We start from the raw sequence: 17,371 nt of genomic DNA, 5'->3' as shown, positions 1-17,371 counted from the left end.
TACTCGCTTGTTTGTTTAGGACAGGGTCTCATTATGGTTTAGGTTGACTTGGACCATGCTGCGTGACTGATGACAACTTTGAACTTCTGCTCTTCCTGCATCCACACCCTGGAATGACAACATGTATCACCATGTCCAACAATGACAACATGTATCACCATGTCCAACAATGACAACATGTATCACCATGTCCAACAATGACAATATGTATCACCATGTCCAACAAAATTAAACTATTTTTTTTTTAAAAAAAGCCAAGTTAAGAGTGGCCAATTATTCTGAAATAATAGAAATTTTAAAAATATGTTTAGTAATTATTTATTAAATGATCTGAAAGCCACTTATTTGTTTACCCCAGAGTGTCATAAAAATTGCTGAGATTATAGCCTGTTTCAATTCCCTTTTCATTTTTAACTACACTTTTAGAGAACAAACTGTAGCTTTTTCAGAGGAAGATCCCTGGCACAAATTTCCCCCCAAAGGGAGGAAATTAAGTCTTAAGGTCCTGGGTAATCAATCTTCCAGGAAATAAAATGATTTGACTCAGCAATAGTTTAATACTAAAAGATAGGCAGGTATTCACAAAAATTTAAACAAGCAAAGTCAAACCTGTTAGAAAAACTTTGCTACAGTCTCTTCATGGGTCTAGTTGAGATGTAGGGTTCTGACCAAGCAGAGTCAACAGCACACCCAATACCTAGAGTCGTTCTTCAGGCGTAGCATCTGGATCCTTGTGTGCTTTGAGGCTCTGAGCGCAGGCCAGACCCCCATAGTGAGAGAAGCCATTAAATGGTCCCCAGTGTGCTCTTCCATAGGCTTCCTCCACAGCCACACATCCGCAAGAGCTGCATACTGAGCCTGGGATAGAGACAGGGTCCCTCCTCCAAGAACTGGCCACCTCTTCCCCTAGATGCGGTGTTGGGAGTGTTCTTGCTAAGGCTGGGAGCAGCAGCAGAAACAGCAGACACAGATTTCAGGTTCTGCCCTCTCACCTGGACTGCTCCATCCATTTCCTTCCTCTTATAGGCACTGCACAGGCAGGAGTGGCCGCTCCCTAGACTCAGATAATTCTGCATAGATAACCACAGAAGGGGGACAATGGGATTTGATGTGAGGGAAAGCATACAGAGACGTGGCAGGTGTGAAAAGCAGATGAAGGAAAAGGAGGCGGGGAACTCACTTTGGAGGAGACATAGCAGAGCATTTATTTGGACTCCTACCCTCCTCGAAAGGGTGGGATGTACAGGCTGCTTGCACAGTGTGCGGCGGCACATGGGAGGCATCTTCATATACACATCTGCCCAGCTGCTGAGTCTGCTCCCAGTTAGGTATGAGGGGCGTAGCTTTGCTGCAGAGGGAAATCCTGTGTCACCTTGGACAACCAACCTGAATGGGCAGAGTGACAGAGAAGCAGTGAGGTGGAATGCAGGACACCCCAGCGGAGCTCACATGATGGAGAGTGGAACCCCGGGACATGTAGAGGAAGGAGGTGGCAGCAACCACAAACACTTGTGAGAGCAATTCCCTGAGGCCGGGCCAGATTCCTGGCCCCGTACCCAGTCCCCTACAGCTAGAGCCCTGCCCTCGGCTACATCTCAAATTTGCTTTGTCATCCTGCTATTTGAGCAGTGTTGCACAAGATCCCAAGCCCATGATGTTCTGGAGAATCCAGCCTTGTAAGAATTTTGAGCTGGCAAGAACTGTGGAATGAAGCTTAATCACAAACCACAGGAGGCAGTGGAGGCCCAGATTAGTGCCCACCCAGGTCCTCTAAGGAAGCGCGGAAGCTTGCAACTCTCAGCAACTAGGAGAAGAGAAATTTGGCATTGGCCAGGCATTTGTAATGCATTGTCCCACATCATTAAATCCAGACCAGCAATGCACCAATTTGGAGATCCAGTAATCTCTTTGTTTCTCAAAGTTGACTTAGGCGCGTGTTTTGTGATATACTGAAGCAACTTATAGCGAGAAGAATCCTGAAAGTGTTTCTGAGTATATCATGTCTGGCAGAGTACAATCAATACCAACTGTTTTACTTTTTATTGCTGTGAAGAGACACCATGACGAAGGCAACTTATTTAAAAAGCACTTCATTGGAGACTTGTTTACAGTTCAGAGTGTGAGACCATGACCAGTCATGGCAAGGAGCATGGCAGCAAGCTGGCAGGCATGGCACTGGGGCAGTAGCTGAGAGTGTATATTTTATCCAAAAGTTGGAGGCAGGTCCTCCTAGAGAGGAGGAGGAAGAGGAGGAGGAAGAGGAGGAGGACAAAGGGAGGGAGGGAGACAGTGACAGAGACAGTCTGTGCATGGCATAGCTTTTGAAATCTCAAGTCCCATTTGCAGCAACACACCTTCTCCAACAAGGTCGTATCTCCTATTCCCTCCCACCTCCGGTCCACCAGCTAAGAACTGAACAATCAAATCTGTGAGCCTAGGGTGGCCATTTAAGCCATTGTACCAATCATCAGGTTCTTCTTTGAACTCTAATCTGTGAGCCTATGGTGACCATTCTCATTCAAACCACTGCACCAACCATCAGGTTCTTTTCTGAGCTCAATGAAAGAAGTGATTAAATCTAGTGAGTGTGCCGAACCTTGCTTTCAATATAGGAAGACCAACGAGGTGAACTGTGATAGTCACTAACCAGCAGCTACAGGTCACCGGAGTTTAGCTGGCAAAGAGGTGATAAGAGTAGTTTCTCGTGTGGAGAGGCAGAAGGGCAAGACATTAGTCACTGCCAACTATGGATTTCTTCTGTAATGATTAGTGGAAGGAGGGCACCATGCCACACAATGATATTCTGAGCGTTAGGGGGCAGGGAGATAAGGGGATGAGTAAACTAGGGTAGATGTCACAGCCTGGTAAGGTAGCTCCATGGCTCTGAGCTTCTAGAGTGATCCCAGAACTGAGGAGGCCCACGTAGGGCTTGTGTGGCTACTGGTTTTCAGAGATGCCAGACAGCGTGTGCATCTTAAAAACATTTTAAAACATGAGTGGAGTGAAGGATAATGTTTAATCTGGGCCAGTGAGAAGGCTCAGCAAGTGAAGGTGCTGTCGTGAAGTCTGACGACCTGAGTCTGATTCTCTGGGATGTACGTGGTCGGAGAGGGAAAAGTGACTCTCTGAAGGTAAGGTAATTCCTGGAACTTCAGGTGCATACTGTGGCACATGCTACCCCTTTGAGTGTAAACACACACCTTTAAAAAATAATAAACTGCCTAGGCTCAGATAACTCTGCACGGAAAGGAGACAATGGGATTGGACGTGAGGTAAAACATGCAGAGCTGTGGCCAGTGCAGAGAGCAAATGGAAGAAAAGAAGGCAGGGAACTCACTTTGGAGGAGAAACTGTAGAGCATTTATCTGGATTCCTACCCTCATCGAAAGGGTGGAATGCAAAGGGAGTGTGTGTGTGTGTGTGTGTGTGTGTGTGTGTGTGTGTGTGTGTATGACCCACTGCATTTATTTCAGTCTTTAAGGGCATTGAACTATATTCAACCCCAGTTTTATAGCTGTTTGTGAACCCTCTGCAGAGGTTTAAGAATTCTTTTGGTTTTGGCCCATTTCATCAGTCCTGCTTTTTTTCAAATCTTAGTCAGTCCATACAAATAACTGTGGGTGAGCAGGATTTGGGGCTGGGCTTTACAAGGCTACCATGCTATAAAAGCCCTTTATGTGGTCATAAACTGTGCCAATAGAATTGGCTTGCTCGGGTGTGTATGGTATTCCTGGCACAGGCTACATTTAGGGTAAAAGCTGCCTTTTGTCAGGCTTTCATCAGTGCTGGCTTTGTGACAATGGAGAGGTTTACATAGCCTTCGTGAATAATTCTTCCTATTTCTGACAGCTACCATAAATGTAGAACCAAGGTGCAGCTGAGGCCATTCCTGACACCCCACCAACCAACCTCGCACTCTTAGGGTGCATGGAGCGTGATTCCAGTAACACAGCGTTGTGGCTTCCACACCATGCAGAGACTAAACGTGAATTTAAGTCATCTAGTGTGGGATGGTTTGATACAAGAGTGTTTGAACCTAAGAACGCCCACTTTGTCAGGCTTCACTACTTTCAAAGAGGCCAGATTTACTTTTAGCCAAGTGGTGGTCAGCTATTAAGACATCTGCAGCATCCATGCAGAGCCAAGTCACTTCAGAGTTTCTTACGGATGATAATATACTATTGTTTCACCAGGATGGATGAACTATCCAGGGCCAGTTAGTTAGACCTGTACATTTCCAGCCCAGGGCAAATGTAAGGATTGAAGTGCTGTGCTAAATATCATTTCCTAGTTACAAGAAATAATACTGTTTGCCTAGGGATTAATCATAATTGACAGTCAAAGCAATACCCACAGATTCACATTTTAAAATAAAAAAGGAAACAAGAACATTGCAAAGGCCAATCTTTGCCGTGCACCCTTCACGATTCTATTCTACATATGGCACTAAGTGAGCAGAACTGGCAGTGCCCTTTGGCCTAGCTTATATGTAGAAACTGGTCAGCTATGGTAACCTGCTCTTGTACGCTTTGGATCTGTGAGCACACCTCAGGCCCTCACACTGAGGGGAGCAACCCATGTTACCTTGTGTGCTTTTCCCCAGCACAGGTGCACAAGAGCAGCATACGGAGTTTGGGCATAAGTGGGTTCTGCCTCCGGGACCTGGCTGCCTGCCTCTTCTGCTAGATGTAGTGATGGGAATGTTCCTGTTAACGTGGACACCAGCAGCTAAAGCAGCAATCACAGATTTCAGGTTCTGACTGCTCAGCCACCAGCTCCATCTCTTCTTTTCCTTTTATGGGCATGGTAAGGACAGGAGTTGCCATAGCCTACACTTGAGTAATTCTGTATAGATAGCTGTAGAAGGGAAACAGTGGGGTATGAGGTGAGGTAAAACATGCAGAGAGGTGGCAGGTGGGGAAAAAGAAAGCCGAAAAGTTGCCTTCGAAAAAGAACCTGCAGAACACTTTCTGGACCCCTAGCCTCCAGGAAAGGGTGATTTACAAAGGCTGCATGCACAGAGCAGCCTGGCACACGTGAGGCATTTGGCACACAAACAGCTGCTGGTTCTGCTCCCAGTCGGCCCCTAAGAGGGTGGCTTCTCCCCAGAGGGAAGCCTCAGCCTGGCCATCCTGGCAGAATGACACAGATGCAGAGATGCAGAATGTGCCCCAAGGAGCTTGCCTGGTGGAGAGTGGAGTCAGCTCCAGGGCATGTAAAGGAAGCAGGTGGCAGCAACTGCTCATCCTAAGTGGCAGGAATTCTCTGAGGCAGGGACAGATTTCTGGTTATGTATATGGGACCCACAACTGGGGTGTGCCCTCACCTCAGCCTCAAACTTGCCTTTTCTTGAATTTGAGCACAGTGCCCCAGAAAATTATAGACCATGCTTTATGGGGAATTCCATCCTCATCAGGATTCTGATCTGGCGCAGATTATAAAAGGAAACACAATCGCAAACCTCAGAATGCAGTGAAGATCCAAACAGAGGGTCCTTAACAGAGTGCAGGATCCTGCAGCCCCAGTATCCAGAACAGAACCTGAAACTGAGCCATAGCTCTGAGCAGTCTCTTTGTCCCTTTCAAGGAGATCAGCTTATGGGAGGGAGCGGGATGCTTCCAGAATTCAGAATTCACTGTGTCAGTGAAGAGGCTGGTGTTGTCCGGAGGGGCTTTACAAAGATCAGCTTCATTCCACAGAGTGGTTACAAGACTCTGAAGAGATCTTACAGCAGAGTCAGATCCTTGGTCTCGACTTTGAGATCTTTCCAGCATTCCCATCTTTGTCAGCAGTCAGCTACTTCAAATCATGTCCCCTGATCCTTATATTCCTGGTACTGTGAAGAATAGGAACCATGGCAAAGGGATATCGTCTTTGGGTTGGTCTAGCTTGCTTTGCAGTGTTCTGCATGCTGTGATATGCTGACTGCTACTTGTGAATTGGAGGAGAGACGTTAATGAGCTATTGAAGTAGGGTCTTATCCAGCAGAAAGGTTTTGGGAGATAGCACTGCTCCAAGTTCAATGGCAACTTACTAAAAGTCTAGGTCATGAAAGAAATGGGTGTCCAGCGTCTTGTTTGGGGAACTGGAAGAAAACAAGGGGTGATCTAGTATGCCCTAGGAAGAGAGAAGCATGTCACGGGAGTTTTTATTAGGCAAGAAAAGTTGAGGTTTAACTTTCTCTGTGCGGAGGCAGATGGGTACGTTAGTGAAAGGTAGGGTGAGATTTATTCTGTAATGATTAACTTAAGGGCACTGTACTACCCAATTATGCAGAGTGATAGGTTGCCTGGTGATAAGAAGAGGAATAAACTTACGAGGGAGGCACAGGGTATAGACAGTCTACTGCTGTGGGCCTCTGGGGAGATGGACACAGGACTCTCGGGGTTGCTGCTCCTGCTGTGTGCCCTGCCCTGGGCTGAAGGTGCAAAGGTGCTGGTGTTTCCAATGGAGGGCAGCCACTGGCTGAGCATGAAAGATGTCACCAGGGAGCTCCATGCCCGAGGCCACCAGATTGTGGTCCTGGCTCCAGATGTGACTCTGTACATCAAAGAAGAGGACTTCTTCACCCTCCAGACCTATCCCTTTCCGCACACCCAGGAAGAATATCAGCAGAACATACTGAGCAACTCTAAGAAGGCCTTTGAAGAACAACATTTTGTGAAGATGTTTTTTGAAACTATGGTAGCTATAAAAAAATTTTCAGAACTCTATGCAAATTCTTGTGCAGTTCTACTGCACAATGAGACCCTGATCCAGCAACTGAACTCCAGTTCCTTCGATGTGGTCTTAACGGACCCTGTATTTCCCTGCGGGGCAGTGCTGGCCAAGTACCTACAGATTCCTGCTGTGTTTTTTCTACGTGCCATTCCCTGCGACATAGACTATGAGGGCACACAGTGTCCAAACCCTTCTTCATATGTTCCAAGGCTACTCGCAAGACTTTCTGACCACATGAGCTTCCTACAAAGAGTCAAGAACATGCTGTACCCTTTGACCTTGAAGTACATTTGCCATGTCTCATTCACTCCCTATGAAAGTCTGGCCTCTGAACTTCTGCAGAGAGAGGTGTCCTTGTCAGAGGTTCTCAGCCATGCATCCATGTGGCTGTTCCGAGGGGACTTTGTGTTTGACTACCCCAGGCCCATCATGCCTAACATGGCTTTCATTGGGGGTATAAACTGTGCCATCAGAAAGCCACTCCATCAGGTCTGTATTCTGCCTTTATCTTAAGAATTTTCCAGGAAAAATATTTTTCTTTTTACTTTCAAGTGCTTATTTATTCATCTGTCCAAAGTTATCTATCTCTCTTAAGAGGTTTCAGTTAAATTCACCTATTAATGTGTCCACAGCACTATACTCTAGATTTTCAGAGGCCACTATCAGGACTAAGGGCTAAAGTGAAGGCAATGGGACTGAGGGGCTGTAGGGGAACTCTACTGGGACTGCCCATGTATCCGGACGTGGTTTTTCTATCAAGCATACTGACTCTGCACAGTTGCTGAGAAATTAAGCTGTGACCTGACCCATCAGAGGGTGTGTTGCTTTCAGATTTTTTTGATGGTTAAAGGAATCAGTGAATGGCAGTTGTTGGTGTGGCAGGGATGAAATGGGTGTGTATTCATGGGACGCTTGAGCACTCAACAGACCTGGAAGCAAGCTAATGAGTTTATAGGATAAATCGGACTAGCCACATATTGCTCAATAGTTGATGTGTAAGTGAGCAGCTACTGTATGATTGTAGATTTTCCATGATAAAACTAAATTGTCTATTTCAAATGTTGTATGTAGAAAACTAAAAGAAAAATAGTCTAGAGAAGTCTAGTATAATAAAACATTGTTACTTTATCATAGTGTAGAGATGGAGAATAAGTTGTACATTTAGTCCTGAGGTCAGTGGCTGCTTCCCAGTCCTGTCAGCTTGTCTGACAGTAATTAAAACTATACTAAATGGCTTAATGGAGCTCTAAGGAAGATAAATGAATTTGTATTTAATGAGAAAACCTGTGATCTGGGTTTAGGATGTCAGGTCTGTAATCCTAGCACTTTATAAACTGAGGTTGGATTATGAGTCCATCCTTGGCTACATAATGAAAGTCTAAACTGGGTTACACAGTGAGAGCCCAAGAGGGGAAGAGGGAAAGATGAGGAAGAAGAGAGTGGGGAGAAGGATTAGGAGAAAGAAGGCATGAGGAAGATGGAGGGTAAGGGAGAGAGGAGAAAGAACTGATGAAAATGTGGAAGTAGAAATTCTGGAAACAAATTGATACAGATAAATGACTTCCTAAAATGGAGAAGGTACCTTTCTTCTAGCTTGGAGGCTGCAGCATAAAATCAAAGGGACAGTGGTTACTTGAAGACAGTGTACTTTCTTCCAAATGCTTCCATCCATGTTGACGAAGCTAAACCTACAATAGCTGTGTGTGAATCTCCAGCCACTGTGACTGGCATTTGGAATTCTTGATCCAGTTTTAGATGGAAGAGGGCCTCCTAGTATTCTGGATTTTACATTGTCTTCCTCTTCCTTGTCTGGTGCATTCTAGAAAATTCTCCCAGTGGTTCCATGAGGGGATCCCCTGTAATGGATCTGAATGCTTTAAAGAATTAGGGGAGATGTGTGTGTGTGTATGACCGGGGGTGCATGTGTTCCAAACTGCTCATGTGGCAGTCAAGAACAACTTCAACTTCCGGTTGCTGGTTCTCTCTTTCCACCATAGCTCCCAAGGATCAAAGTCAAGTTGTCAGGCTTGTGCAGGAACGTGCTCTTATAGATCCCCTGGTATATTCAAGAGGCTCCTCTTTGCACAGGAAATGCCTTGTGCCCACTATGACAAAACTTCCCTTAGAAGATGACCTTCCACAGGCATGTCTGCGTGTTTTGAGACTGAGCAATTTTTGAAGAGATTCTCAAGCTTGACAATTCATTAAAAAATGTATCTTATGGTTGGGTCTGGTGGCACATGCTGTGAATTCCCACACTTGAGGAGTAGATTGCTGTGAATTCAAGGCCAGTCTGTCCTACATACTGAGTTCCAGTCCAGCCAGGAACTTTCCATTTATCCTGGACCATTAATCCAGGATATATGAATACTGATTCCCGTGTTTGCTCTCAACTGTTAAAACTAGCCAGAGTGACTTTGCTATGCCAGGCTCTTTGCCTACCATGGGCTCTCTGCTCAAGCTCTTTCTTCCACTGTGTCGTTTTAGACCCACTCATTCTGTCCTACCAGGGTGGTGATTTCCACATGTAACCATCACAGATACGTTCATTCTCCTCAAGTCCTTGACATCTCCTACCAGTTCAGATATAAACCCACACCAACATGCTACTCAGTGACTTTCCCCCTCGTTTTTATGTGGTGTGCATGTATGTGGTGTGTGCACGCAGAAGTCCAAGGCAGATGGCAGGAATCATTCATCCTCCATTATTTGTCCACCTTATCCAGCGTCTCTCAAGAAAAAAAAATCAGAGCTTGCCAATATGGCTTTGGGATTCCATGTTTCTGCCTTCTGAGGACTATCACATACATCAGACCTTTATGTGGGTTTCTGGGGATGCTTGCCTAGTAAGCACCAAAACCCCTGTGCCATCTCCCCAGCCCTCAGTGACTGTCTTCATTAGCTCCCTAGGCTGAAGAAAACATTTGTTTCAAGTCTGGTAGTTGGCCTGATTTGGGTAGAAAACAGCTACCCCAGTTCTGCAGTGACTATTCCATTGTGTGATTTATAAAGGCTCTGTGTGCCCTGGGGGAACAGTGCTGACTCTCGTGTTTCTTCTATGTACTGTACACGTCACTACCATGAGGTTACACTTTCGGGTAGTTTGGGTATCCAACCTATTTATAGAATCTTGGTTTATAATAATGTGCTTGGGTCCCATGCCCTTTTGGTAGAGAGTTACAAAGTGTGACAATTTAAACTGAGTCAGATCCCTTTTGCTTCCATGTCTTTTGCAGTCCTCACAGAGGGCACTGGAGTGAGGCAGCACACTCTGTAGTGGACTCTCTGAAGGCAACCATCTTCTGCCTGATTAGGAAGCACCCACCTGTGCTAACAGAATGGACTCTACTGTAACATACATATTTCCATATATGTTACATATGGAAATTGAAAAGCTTGGTTATCCCCCAAAACACACTTCTTTTCACTTCCAGCGTCTTCCACTGTTGTAGAACAAATTTAGGGCTGAGCACTTACCTTGACTGATAGAATGAGCCCTGAAGCCTCAGAGAGCACAGTCCTGGCAACCCTCTTTTTTTTTTTTTTTTTTTTTTTTTGGCCCACTGAAATGGATTTCAGGTTTCTAGCCTACAAAACTTGGGAAGAATAACTGTGCTAGACATTACCAAGTTCATAGTAATGCATTGCAGCAGCGACCAGAATCTACTTAGTGTACTTTCTTCAACTTAACTGCTTTTAAAGGCTTGGTTTTAGCCTTTCATTGAAACAGTAGTCAATTGTTCCTATATCAGCATCATTTTAGGTAAACTAAAAGCCACTTTTTCGATGTATTTTAAACTAAATCATCAACATACACAGTATCTTTCATCACAGTGTGAGTGAGGGGAAGTGGAGCTGTATGGATCCACTTCCTAGAAAGCTCTCTAGGTCGAAATATCAACAAACTGGACATTGTGTGGTTTCAGGTGCTGTGAACAGTGTTTCCTACCACTAAGACATAACGGTGGTCTGCCTCAGGATTACGTTTAATGAGTGCCAAAGGCATACATATATTTACAACAGGCATAAAGACCAAGAGAGGTCCTATCCTTGCAGTCCCAACAATAAGAGGCACCCGCATGAACTGTATAGAATGTCTTGAATACAGATGTTCTGAAAGTAGAGTTCCCTTGAAAACGCTTTTAAACAAAAAAAGTCCTGGTAGTCCTTAAAACGCACTTTATGTCTTTACTGAGTATTGATGCGAAGCAACTGCTCTTTGCCATTAATTATCAGGGACTTTAACTCTCCATCTTCTTCCACTTCCACCCTTTCTTGACCATTCTCAACGATTCTCTTGGTGGTGATTTTTTTGCCATTAACTATTTCGGTGGAGGTTGACACCGACTTGAAGTTGCCTGCCGCCCCACCGCCACAGGACATGGAGAAAGACGAAAGGCCTGAGTTTCCCGGAGAACCGAAGGATGTGAATCCGGTATCTAACGAAGCAAAGCCACCCCCAAAAGTTGGGAAGTCGGTGAAGGAGGACGAGAAGGGTACGGACCCTCGGCTTCTGCTTCCTCGGCAGCTCCTCCGATCCCCAAAGAAGTTATCAAACGGGTCTCCGAAGAAGTCGAACGAGAAGGGGTCGCGGCCCCCGAAGAACTCCCTGAAGACCTCAGCGGGGTCTCGGAAGGAGAAGACATACTGGAAGGCATCGTGGAACGGGCTGCCGGCCGCGCCGCCGCCGCCCACCTCGCCCACCTCGCCGCAGCGGTCGTAGACTTCGCGCTTGCGGGCGTCCGATAGGACCTCGTAGGCCTGCGCCACCTGCTTGAACCGCCTCTCGGCCTCCTCCTTGTGCTCGGGGTTCTTGTCTGGGTGCCATTTGAGCGCCAGCTTGCGGTACGCCTTGCGGATGGTCTCAGCTGAGGCCTGCCGCGGCACGCCCAGCACCTCGTAGTAGTCCACCATGGCGGCTGGCCGGCCCGCGGCCTCGGCGCTGCAGCGCGGCTGGCGGCTGCTGAACGCCCCCTACCGGCCGGCGCCGCGCGCGCCCTTGTGACGTAGGCGCCGCTCATTGGCGGGGGTGAGCGGCGCCTCAGCCTATCAGAACAGAAGGCTCCAGGGTAGGGTCTGCGCCCAGTGATGCTCGGTGATGCTGATTGGTTTGTTGGTCTGTTATGAAGAACAAAGGGCAACTTAGGGGAGAGGCCATGATTCTGGCTGCCATAGACAAGCACTACTTCATTTTTTTCTTCCTCTTCCTTTTCCTCCTCCTCCAGCTTCTCTTCCCTCTTTCCCCTATCTCTTCCTCCTTCCTTATTTTCTTCTCTTCCTCCTTCCTACCTCTCCCTTTTCTCCCCTTCTGCCGCCACTGCTTTGCCTTCTCTTCTCAGCTGTGTAGATCAAGCTAGTCTTGAACTCACAGTCATGCCCTGCTGCCTCCCCATCCCGCTCTGTGGATTTACAAATGTGTTTCACCAAGGCCAGCTTTTAAAAATGGGTTTTTGTGCCCTGCCCCAAGTCAGCTTTCCTTTAGCCAGATAAGAGGATAGGAGAATTGACAGAAGTGACTTTTGTCTGACTCTGAAGGACAGTGGTTAGTGAAAAACTGAGGTTCTCAAATGTTTTGACTTTAGGACCCTTTGTTTTAATTTCCATGACTCAGTTCCATTCAGATCACAAGAAAGTAAAGCAGTATCTGTTAACTGTAGTCTAACATAAATCATCTTATGAGGAAATAACTTCTTCAAAAACTCAGAATGGTGGGGTAAGTTTATATTCTTTAAATCACTACAGCATGGAGCTTAATAGAGCTGGGTTCTCCTGCTTCTGCATTCAATCTACTATGATCTCACACATGGAGTCTTTAGAAAACTCCACCTTATGCTTGTAAGAAAAGGGATCTTTAAAAAGTCAGTATCCCCATAGATGGAAATAGTTTTGGCTTTGTAACATTCCCTTGAAAACTTCCCAGGGTTCCCTAGCTAATACTTGGAGAGCCATTGTTGCCCTGAACAAAATAATTAGAACTTGTGGACTGTTTTGTAGCTCTCTAGGTGAGATGTTCTTGTTTCCTCTAACTGTGGTATCACAGCTACGGGCCTTCTGTCCTTGCTTAAAACTTGTGTTGTCTCACTTCCTTGTGTGTGTGATTTTTTTGAACACTATATTATCAATCTGACTTGATCAGTTGTGAGGCAGTATAACATCTATAAAGATTACTTGGTCCTAAGGGGAAATGATTAACCAGTGAACTTTTGAAGATTCTATCATGAAAGGCACTAGGTCTAACCAGTAGCACTAGGGCACCAGAAGAGCCATTGGAGTTCATGTCACGCCCAGTGACTGAACTTGAACCTACCTGTAGGGCTGGCACTTGGTAATGAAATCATGATAGAAACCTGATTAGGAGGAAAGGGCAGGTGGATTAACTAAGCAGAAGAGCTAGAGACAAGAAATGATCTTGAAAAGGTGACCCAAGGTCTAAGGAAGGGCAAGGCTAAAGGATTTGAGTTTTCTTGTGGGCCCGATGAAGCTGTTGACTGTGGGATGAGAGCAAACTGATATAGTGAGTTGGTAGGACCACCTAGGGGCTGAAGCTCTGAAACAGGATTGTGGCAGCTGAGTCTGAGAGACTGAGTGCTTGACTTAAGCCTACAGTAAAGGCAGATGACGTCTGTACAAAGATAGTTCCTGAATGCACGGCGATGGACTGGTACCTGGGCTGAGATAGCGATTCCAAAGCTCAAAGCCTATCTATGAGGAATGTATCTGTTTAGACTTTGTCTAGGATACAGATTGCTGTGTGAACTTCGAGATGATAAGAAACAGGGTAGAGAAAAATGCTGCAGAGATTTGAGAAAAGCTGCCTTTTCCCTCTAGAAGGTCCCGAGCTCAAACGAAGGAGGATGGCAAGCTTGTGTGCTTTGTTTAGTGTAAATCTCCATTGTTCCCTCAAAGGAGCTAGGTGTCCCACTAGTGGGAATATTAACTTCTAGCTCCAGCTTAAAAAGAAATTCCATTTGAAAAGTGGGGCTTTTCAAAGACACCACATTCTTCAAGGGCCTCCAAAGCAGGACCACGTTGCTGCTGTGCTCTGTTTTCTCAGCCTACAGAACACATCTTGCCCTGTAATTGTTTGGTACTTCTCTGGCCCCTGGACCCCTCCTCACAGGCACTGGCCATTGGTCATTTGAGTTTTGGCTCTGGGACTAACGTAGTAGAATTCGCATGGTCCATGCATGTTGCTGAAGGAAGGGGGTTGAAATATGTTTGGTCTGCTCATGTTCCAGGTCATACTTATCATTGGATTGCTTTGAAGTGATTCTCCTTGTTGGGAATAAGAAATATAGATTGCCTTGCATTTAGATCAGTGAGCGGTGTTCCCTGGCCAAGGGTAGGGTTGGGGCCCTAACCATTCAGGTCCACAGTGGCTGCAAGATGCTCTGAAGCCGTACACTGTCTGCCTTGCATGTGGCTTTGGGTTCCATCTCTGGCACTATTTAAGTGAAACAGCTCAAGATTCTGAGTAAGGACAGGAACGGAGCCGTAAAAGCATTGTGTTTATGGGCTCTTTGCTCCACACAAGCTGCAAGTGAGTTCTCATGAAATGGGGCTTCCAAGGGTTACTGATCCTAAAGTTTAACTTGGATTATGAGCTTTGGGATTTCAGTTAAATGCTCGGCAAAAAACAAAGGGATTGCTACATCTTTTCTGCTTACTGAGATTTAAGAGTGATGGAATGATTGAGCGTAGGGAAAGAGTTCAAAGTGCATGTGTGCACCGTGTGTGTGTGTGTGTGTGTGTGTGTGTGTGTGTGCAAAAACACAAGCAAAACTGGGACTCTGCTGAGGAAGGGTAAAGGCCCAGGAATAGAGACTTTAAGTGCCCAAATGAGAGGTTTCCTGCCAGCTGTATACTCTAGAACACCAAAGCTTTAAAGTTAAATTCTTTCTCCTTGTTATTCCCAGCACACCCCCATGAAGGACCAGTACTGAGGTCAGAATTGGGATCTGTGCTTCCTTCCTTGGACTGTATAGGGCATCCGTGGATCCCCAGGAACGTTACAAGGCTGGTTCTGCTCACACTCTGGTTGCCCACTACAGGAGGCATTTCTGTTCAACAGCTCTTCCCTTCATCTCGGAGGGCCCAGATTGTGCTGTTTGAACACTTCCTTGGACTCAAAGTCCTCTCTTTTGCCTTTTCCCCATTCTTCATGGTAGGGTCATGACCTTGAGGATCACAGTTTTTCATTCAACTTCTTACTAGGGCCTGTGTCACAGCTCTGCCAAGGACCCTGGCAAATGTCTTTGCTTCCGTTGGCCTCAGTATGTGTGCAAAATGAGGGAAACCCTTCTGCTTTTATGTATTGTGATGTTCTGTTTGGAATATGTTTTCTTTCTGTTTTTCTGAGGGAATGGAGTTCTGCTCTTGGAGAGGACTCCTATGACTTTGTCTTTGTCATTTTCTCCCCCAGCCTGGCTCCATTCATTTGTACTCTCAATGGACCGCATCTCTTAGCTTGAGCTGTGGATCTGTCTCTCTTGATAGAGCCTGAGTCCCGGAAAGGCAGGACACTCATCAGTGCTGGTCTTCGCTGTAGTCTTAAGACCCAGCATTTTTACTACATTCATTCCGCATGAAGTAAAAACAGCCAGTAAAGGAGCTAGCTCAGTTAGTAAAGTGTTCTGAAGCCGTATGAAAATTCTGGACCTGGTGGGGCATGCTTATAGTGCTACGGAACCAGAGAAATGAAACTTCCTTGGCCCAGTGGTCTCCCAGTTTAGCCTAATAGGAAGGGTCTATGCCAGTGAAAGAGCCTATCTCAACACAAAATGTAAGGCCTCTGAGAGGTAACACTCAAGGTTACCCGCTGGACTACATACCACACATAGCACACGCAGACAGGCACACACTCACGCGCATGCACATATTTTAAAAAGTGATGGAAGTGGTTAAGAGGAGTCCTGAGTGAATGATGGGGGGCTTTCCTAGGGCTTTTGTGGATAAAAGCCGAGCTTCAGCCCTTCTCAGTTCCTTTCTTTCCAAAAGACTTCCTGAGTAACTTTCAATTTTATTCGTGGGAAGGTGCCAGGCTTTGACGCTTCCTGTAACCCTTTCAGACTTATGAATAAATGCTAATTTAATGAATCTAAAGTGGCCAGAGATGGTTTGCTCACTATAGTCACTCAAAGACATGATTTGAGGGAGAAATCACAGTCATCTCAACAGCCGTTATCTTTTAAGGAACCCCGTAGAGCTCCACCCTCATCTTGACAAGCAAATGTTCTATGATCTCTGCCAGTCAATCAACAGCTTTAGTCATGGGACACGGTCAAACATTAACTGCCTACACAAATTTCTTTTCATGAACCATGAGCAGGCCTGAGTAGACCTTTTGAGTGCACCGGAGGGAGAGGTACCATGACTGTGGCGCGCTGGAGCTCCCATTTGCCTCTGCTTCTCGTGGGCCTTGTGTTGTGTGTGCTTGGCCCCTCTGTGTCCCATGCTGGGAAGCTGTTATTGCTCCCTATGGATGGCAGCCACTGGCTCAGCATGCTTGGAGTTATTCAGCAGCTCCAGCAGAAGGGACACGAGATAGTGGTCATAGCGCCTGAAGCCTCAGTACACATAAAAGAAGGATCCTTTTACACTCTAAAGAAGTACCCTGTGCCATTCAAGAAGGAAGACTTGATAGCCACTTTTGTGGAACTTGGGCTTAGTGTCTTTGAGGAAGACCCTTTCCTGCTGCGTTTGATCAAAACATACAAGAAAGTCAAAAGGGACTCTGCGATGCTCCTGTCCAGCTGCTCGCACCTACTGCACAATGCCGAGTTCATGGCCTCTCTGGAAGAAAGCCACTTTGACGCTCTGCTAACAGACCCCTTCCTTCCTTGTGGTGCCATTGTGGCCCAGTTTCTGGCTCTGCCTGCTGTCTACTTCTTGAATGCATTGCCGTGCAGCCTGGATTCGGAAGCTACCCAGTGCCCCTTCCCACTGTCCTACGTGCCCAAGAGTATGTCTGTAAACACAGATCGCATGAACTTCCCGCAGCGAGTGAAGAACATGCTCATTGCTTTGTCAGAGAACTTACTATGCAATGTGGTCTATTCCCCCTATGAGCCGCTTGCCTCAGAAGTATTACAGAAAGAGGTGACGGTCAAGGACCTTCTGAGTTCTGCGTCCATCTGGCTGATGAGAAATGACTTTGTGAGAGATTACCCCAGGCCCATCATGCCCAACATGGTTTTTATTGGTGGCATAAACTGCCTTCAGAAAAAGCCCTTATCTCAGGTGTGTATGTGAGTGGGGCCTCTCCTTGTCCATGTTCTCTCTGGGAAAGGAACCTTCCATAGGTATTTGCTGAGCTCACTGAGCATGCTGGGATGCTGGGTTTCAAGTGCTCTCTTTGTTTACTTCTCTCCCCTAAGTCTCCCAGTTTTGAATTTGTCTATCTTTGGCATCCTCTTCTGACTTCCTTCTTTTTGTAGACAGTATTTTGGAAAAGGATACCTTGGGCTTTTTGTTCTGTGGGATTCAGTTGAATGCGACTGACATTAACTGTTAAAAGAACTGTGTGTTTGGGACGCTTCTCAGAGAACACAGCTGTGTATTATGAAGCTTGCCCTTGACTGGGGCACTGGATTCGGGCACCAGCAGCTTAAGTCTGATGCAATTGTTCTTTAACCCTTATAACTCCTGGCAA

At 46.2% G+C, this 17,371-nt stretch overlaps 2 protein-coding genes across 6 annotated transcripts in view; one reads left to right on the top strand and one right to left on the bottom strand.

Moving 5' to 3' along the window:
- LOC119820716 (UDP-glucuronosyltransferase 1-6) overlaps positions 1 to 17,371 on the top strand; it is a 94,604-nt gene that overhangs the window by 70,665 nt on the left and 6,568 nt on the right. The window contains exon 1 of one of the 5 annotated variants that reach the window (XM_038339260.2): positions 6,256 to 7,209. The exons of 3 other annotated variants lie outside the window; for them this stretch is intronic. In XM_038339260.2, the coding sequence (XP_038195188.2) occupies positions 6,271 to 7,209 (939 nt within the window). In that variant the 5' untranslated portion in view covers positions 6,256 to 6,270. Of the gene's footprint in view, positions 1 to 6,255; positions 7,210 to 16,049; positions 16,960 to 17,371 lie in introns of those variants that run through there. One more of the 5 variants, XM_038339261.2, reaches the window with a different exon arrangement.
- Positions 10,770 to 11,834, bottom strand: Dnajb3 (DnaJ heat shock protein family (Hsp40) member B3). Its single transcript, XM_038339273.1, has one exon. It carries the CDS (start codon positions 11,632 to 11,634, stop codon positions 10,909 to 10,911), a length of 726 nt encoding a protein of 241 aa, XP_038195201.1. The 5' UTR covers positions 11,635 to 11,834; the 3' UTR covers positions 10,770 to 10,908.

This window comes from Arvicola amphibius, chromosome 8 (assembly GCF_903992535.2).
Source record: "Arvicola amphibius chromosome 8, mArvAmp1.2, whole genome shotgun sequence".
In the NCBI taxonomy this organism is placed as follows: Eukaryota; Metazoa; Chordata; class Mammalia; order Rodentia; family Cricetidae; genus Arvicola; species Arvicola amphibius.
Note: the sequence above shows the minus strand (reverse complement) of the source record. Positions and strands in the feature narration are given on the sequence as shown.

Excerpts from the sequence above, each read along its gene's own strand:
- Dnajb3 (XM_038339273.1), bottom strand. The coding sequence starts at position 11,634 with ATGGTGGACTACTACGAGGTGCTGGGCGTGCCGCGGCAGGCCTCAGCT.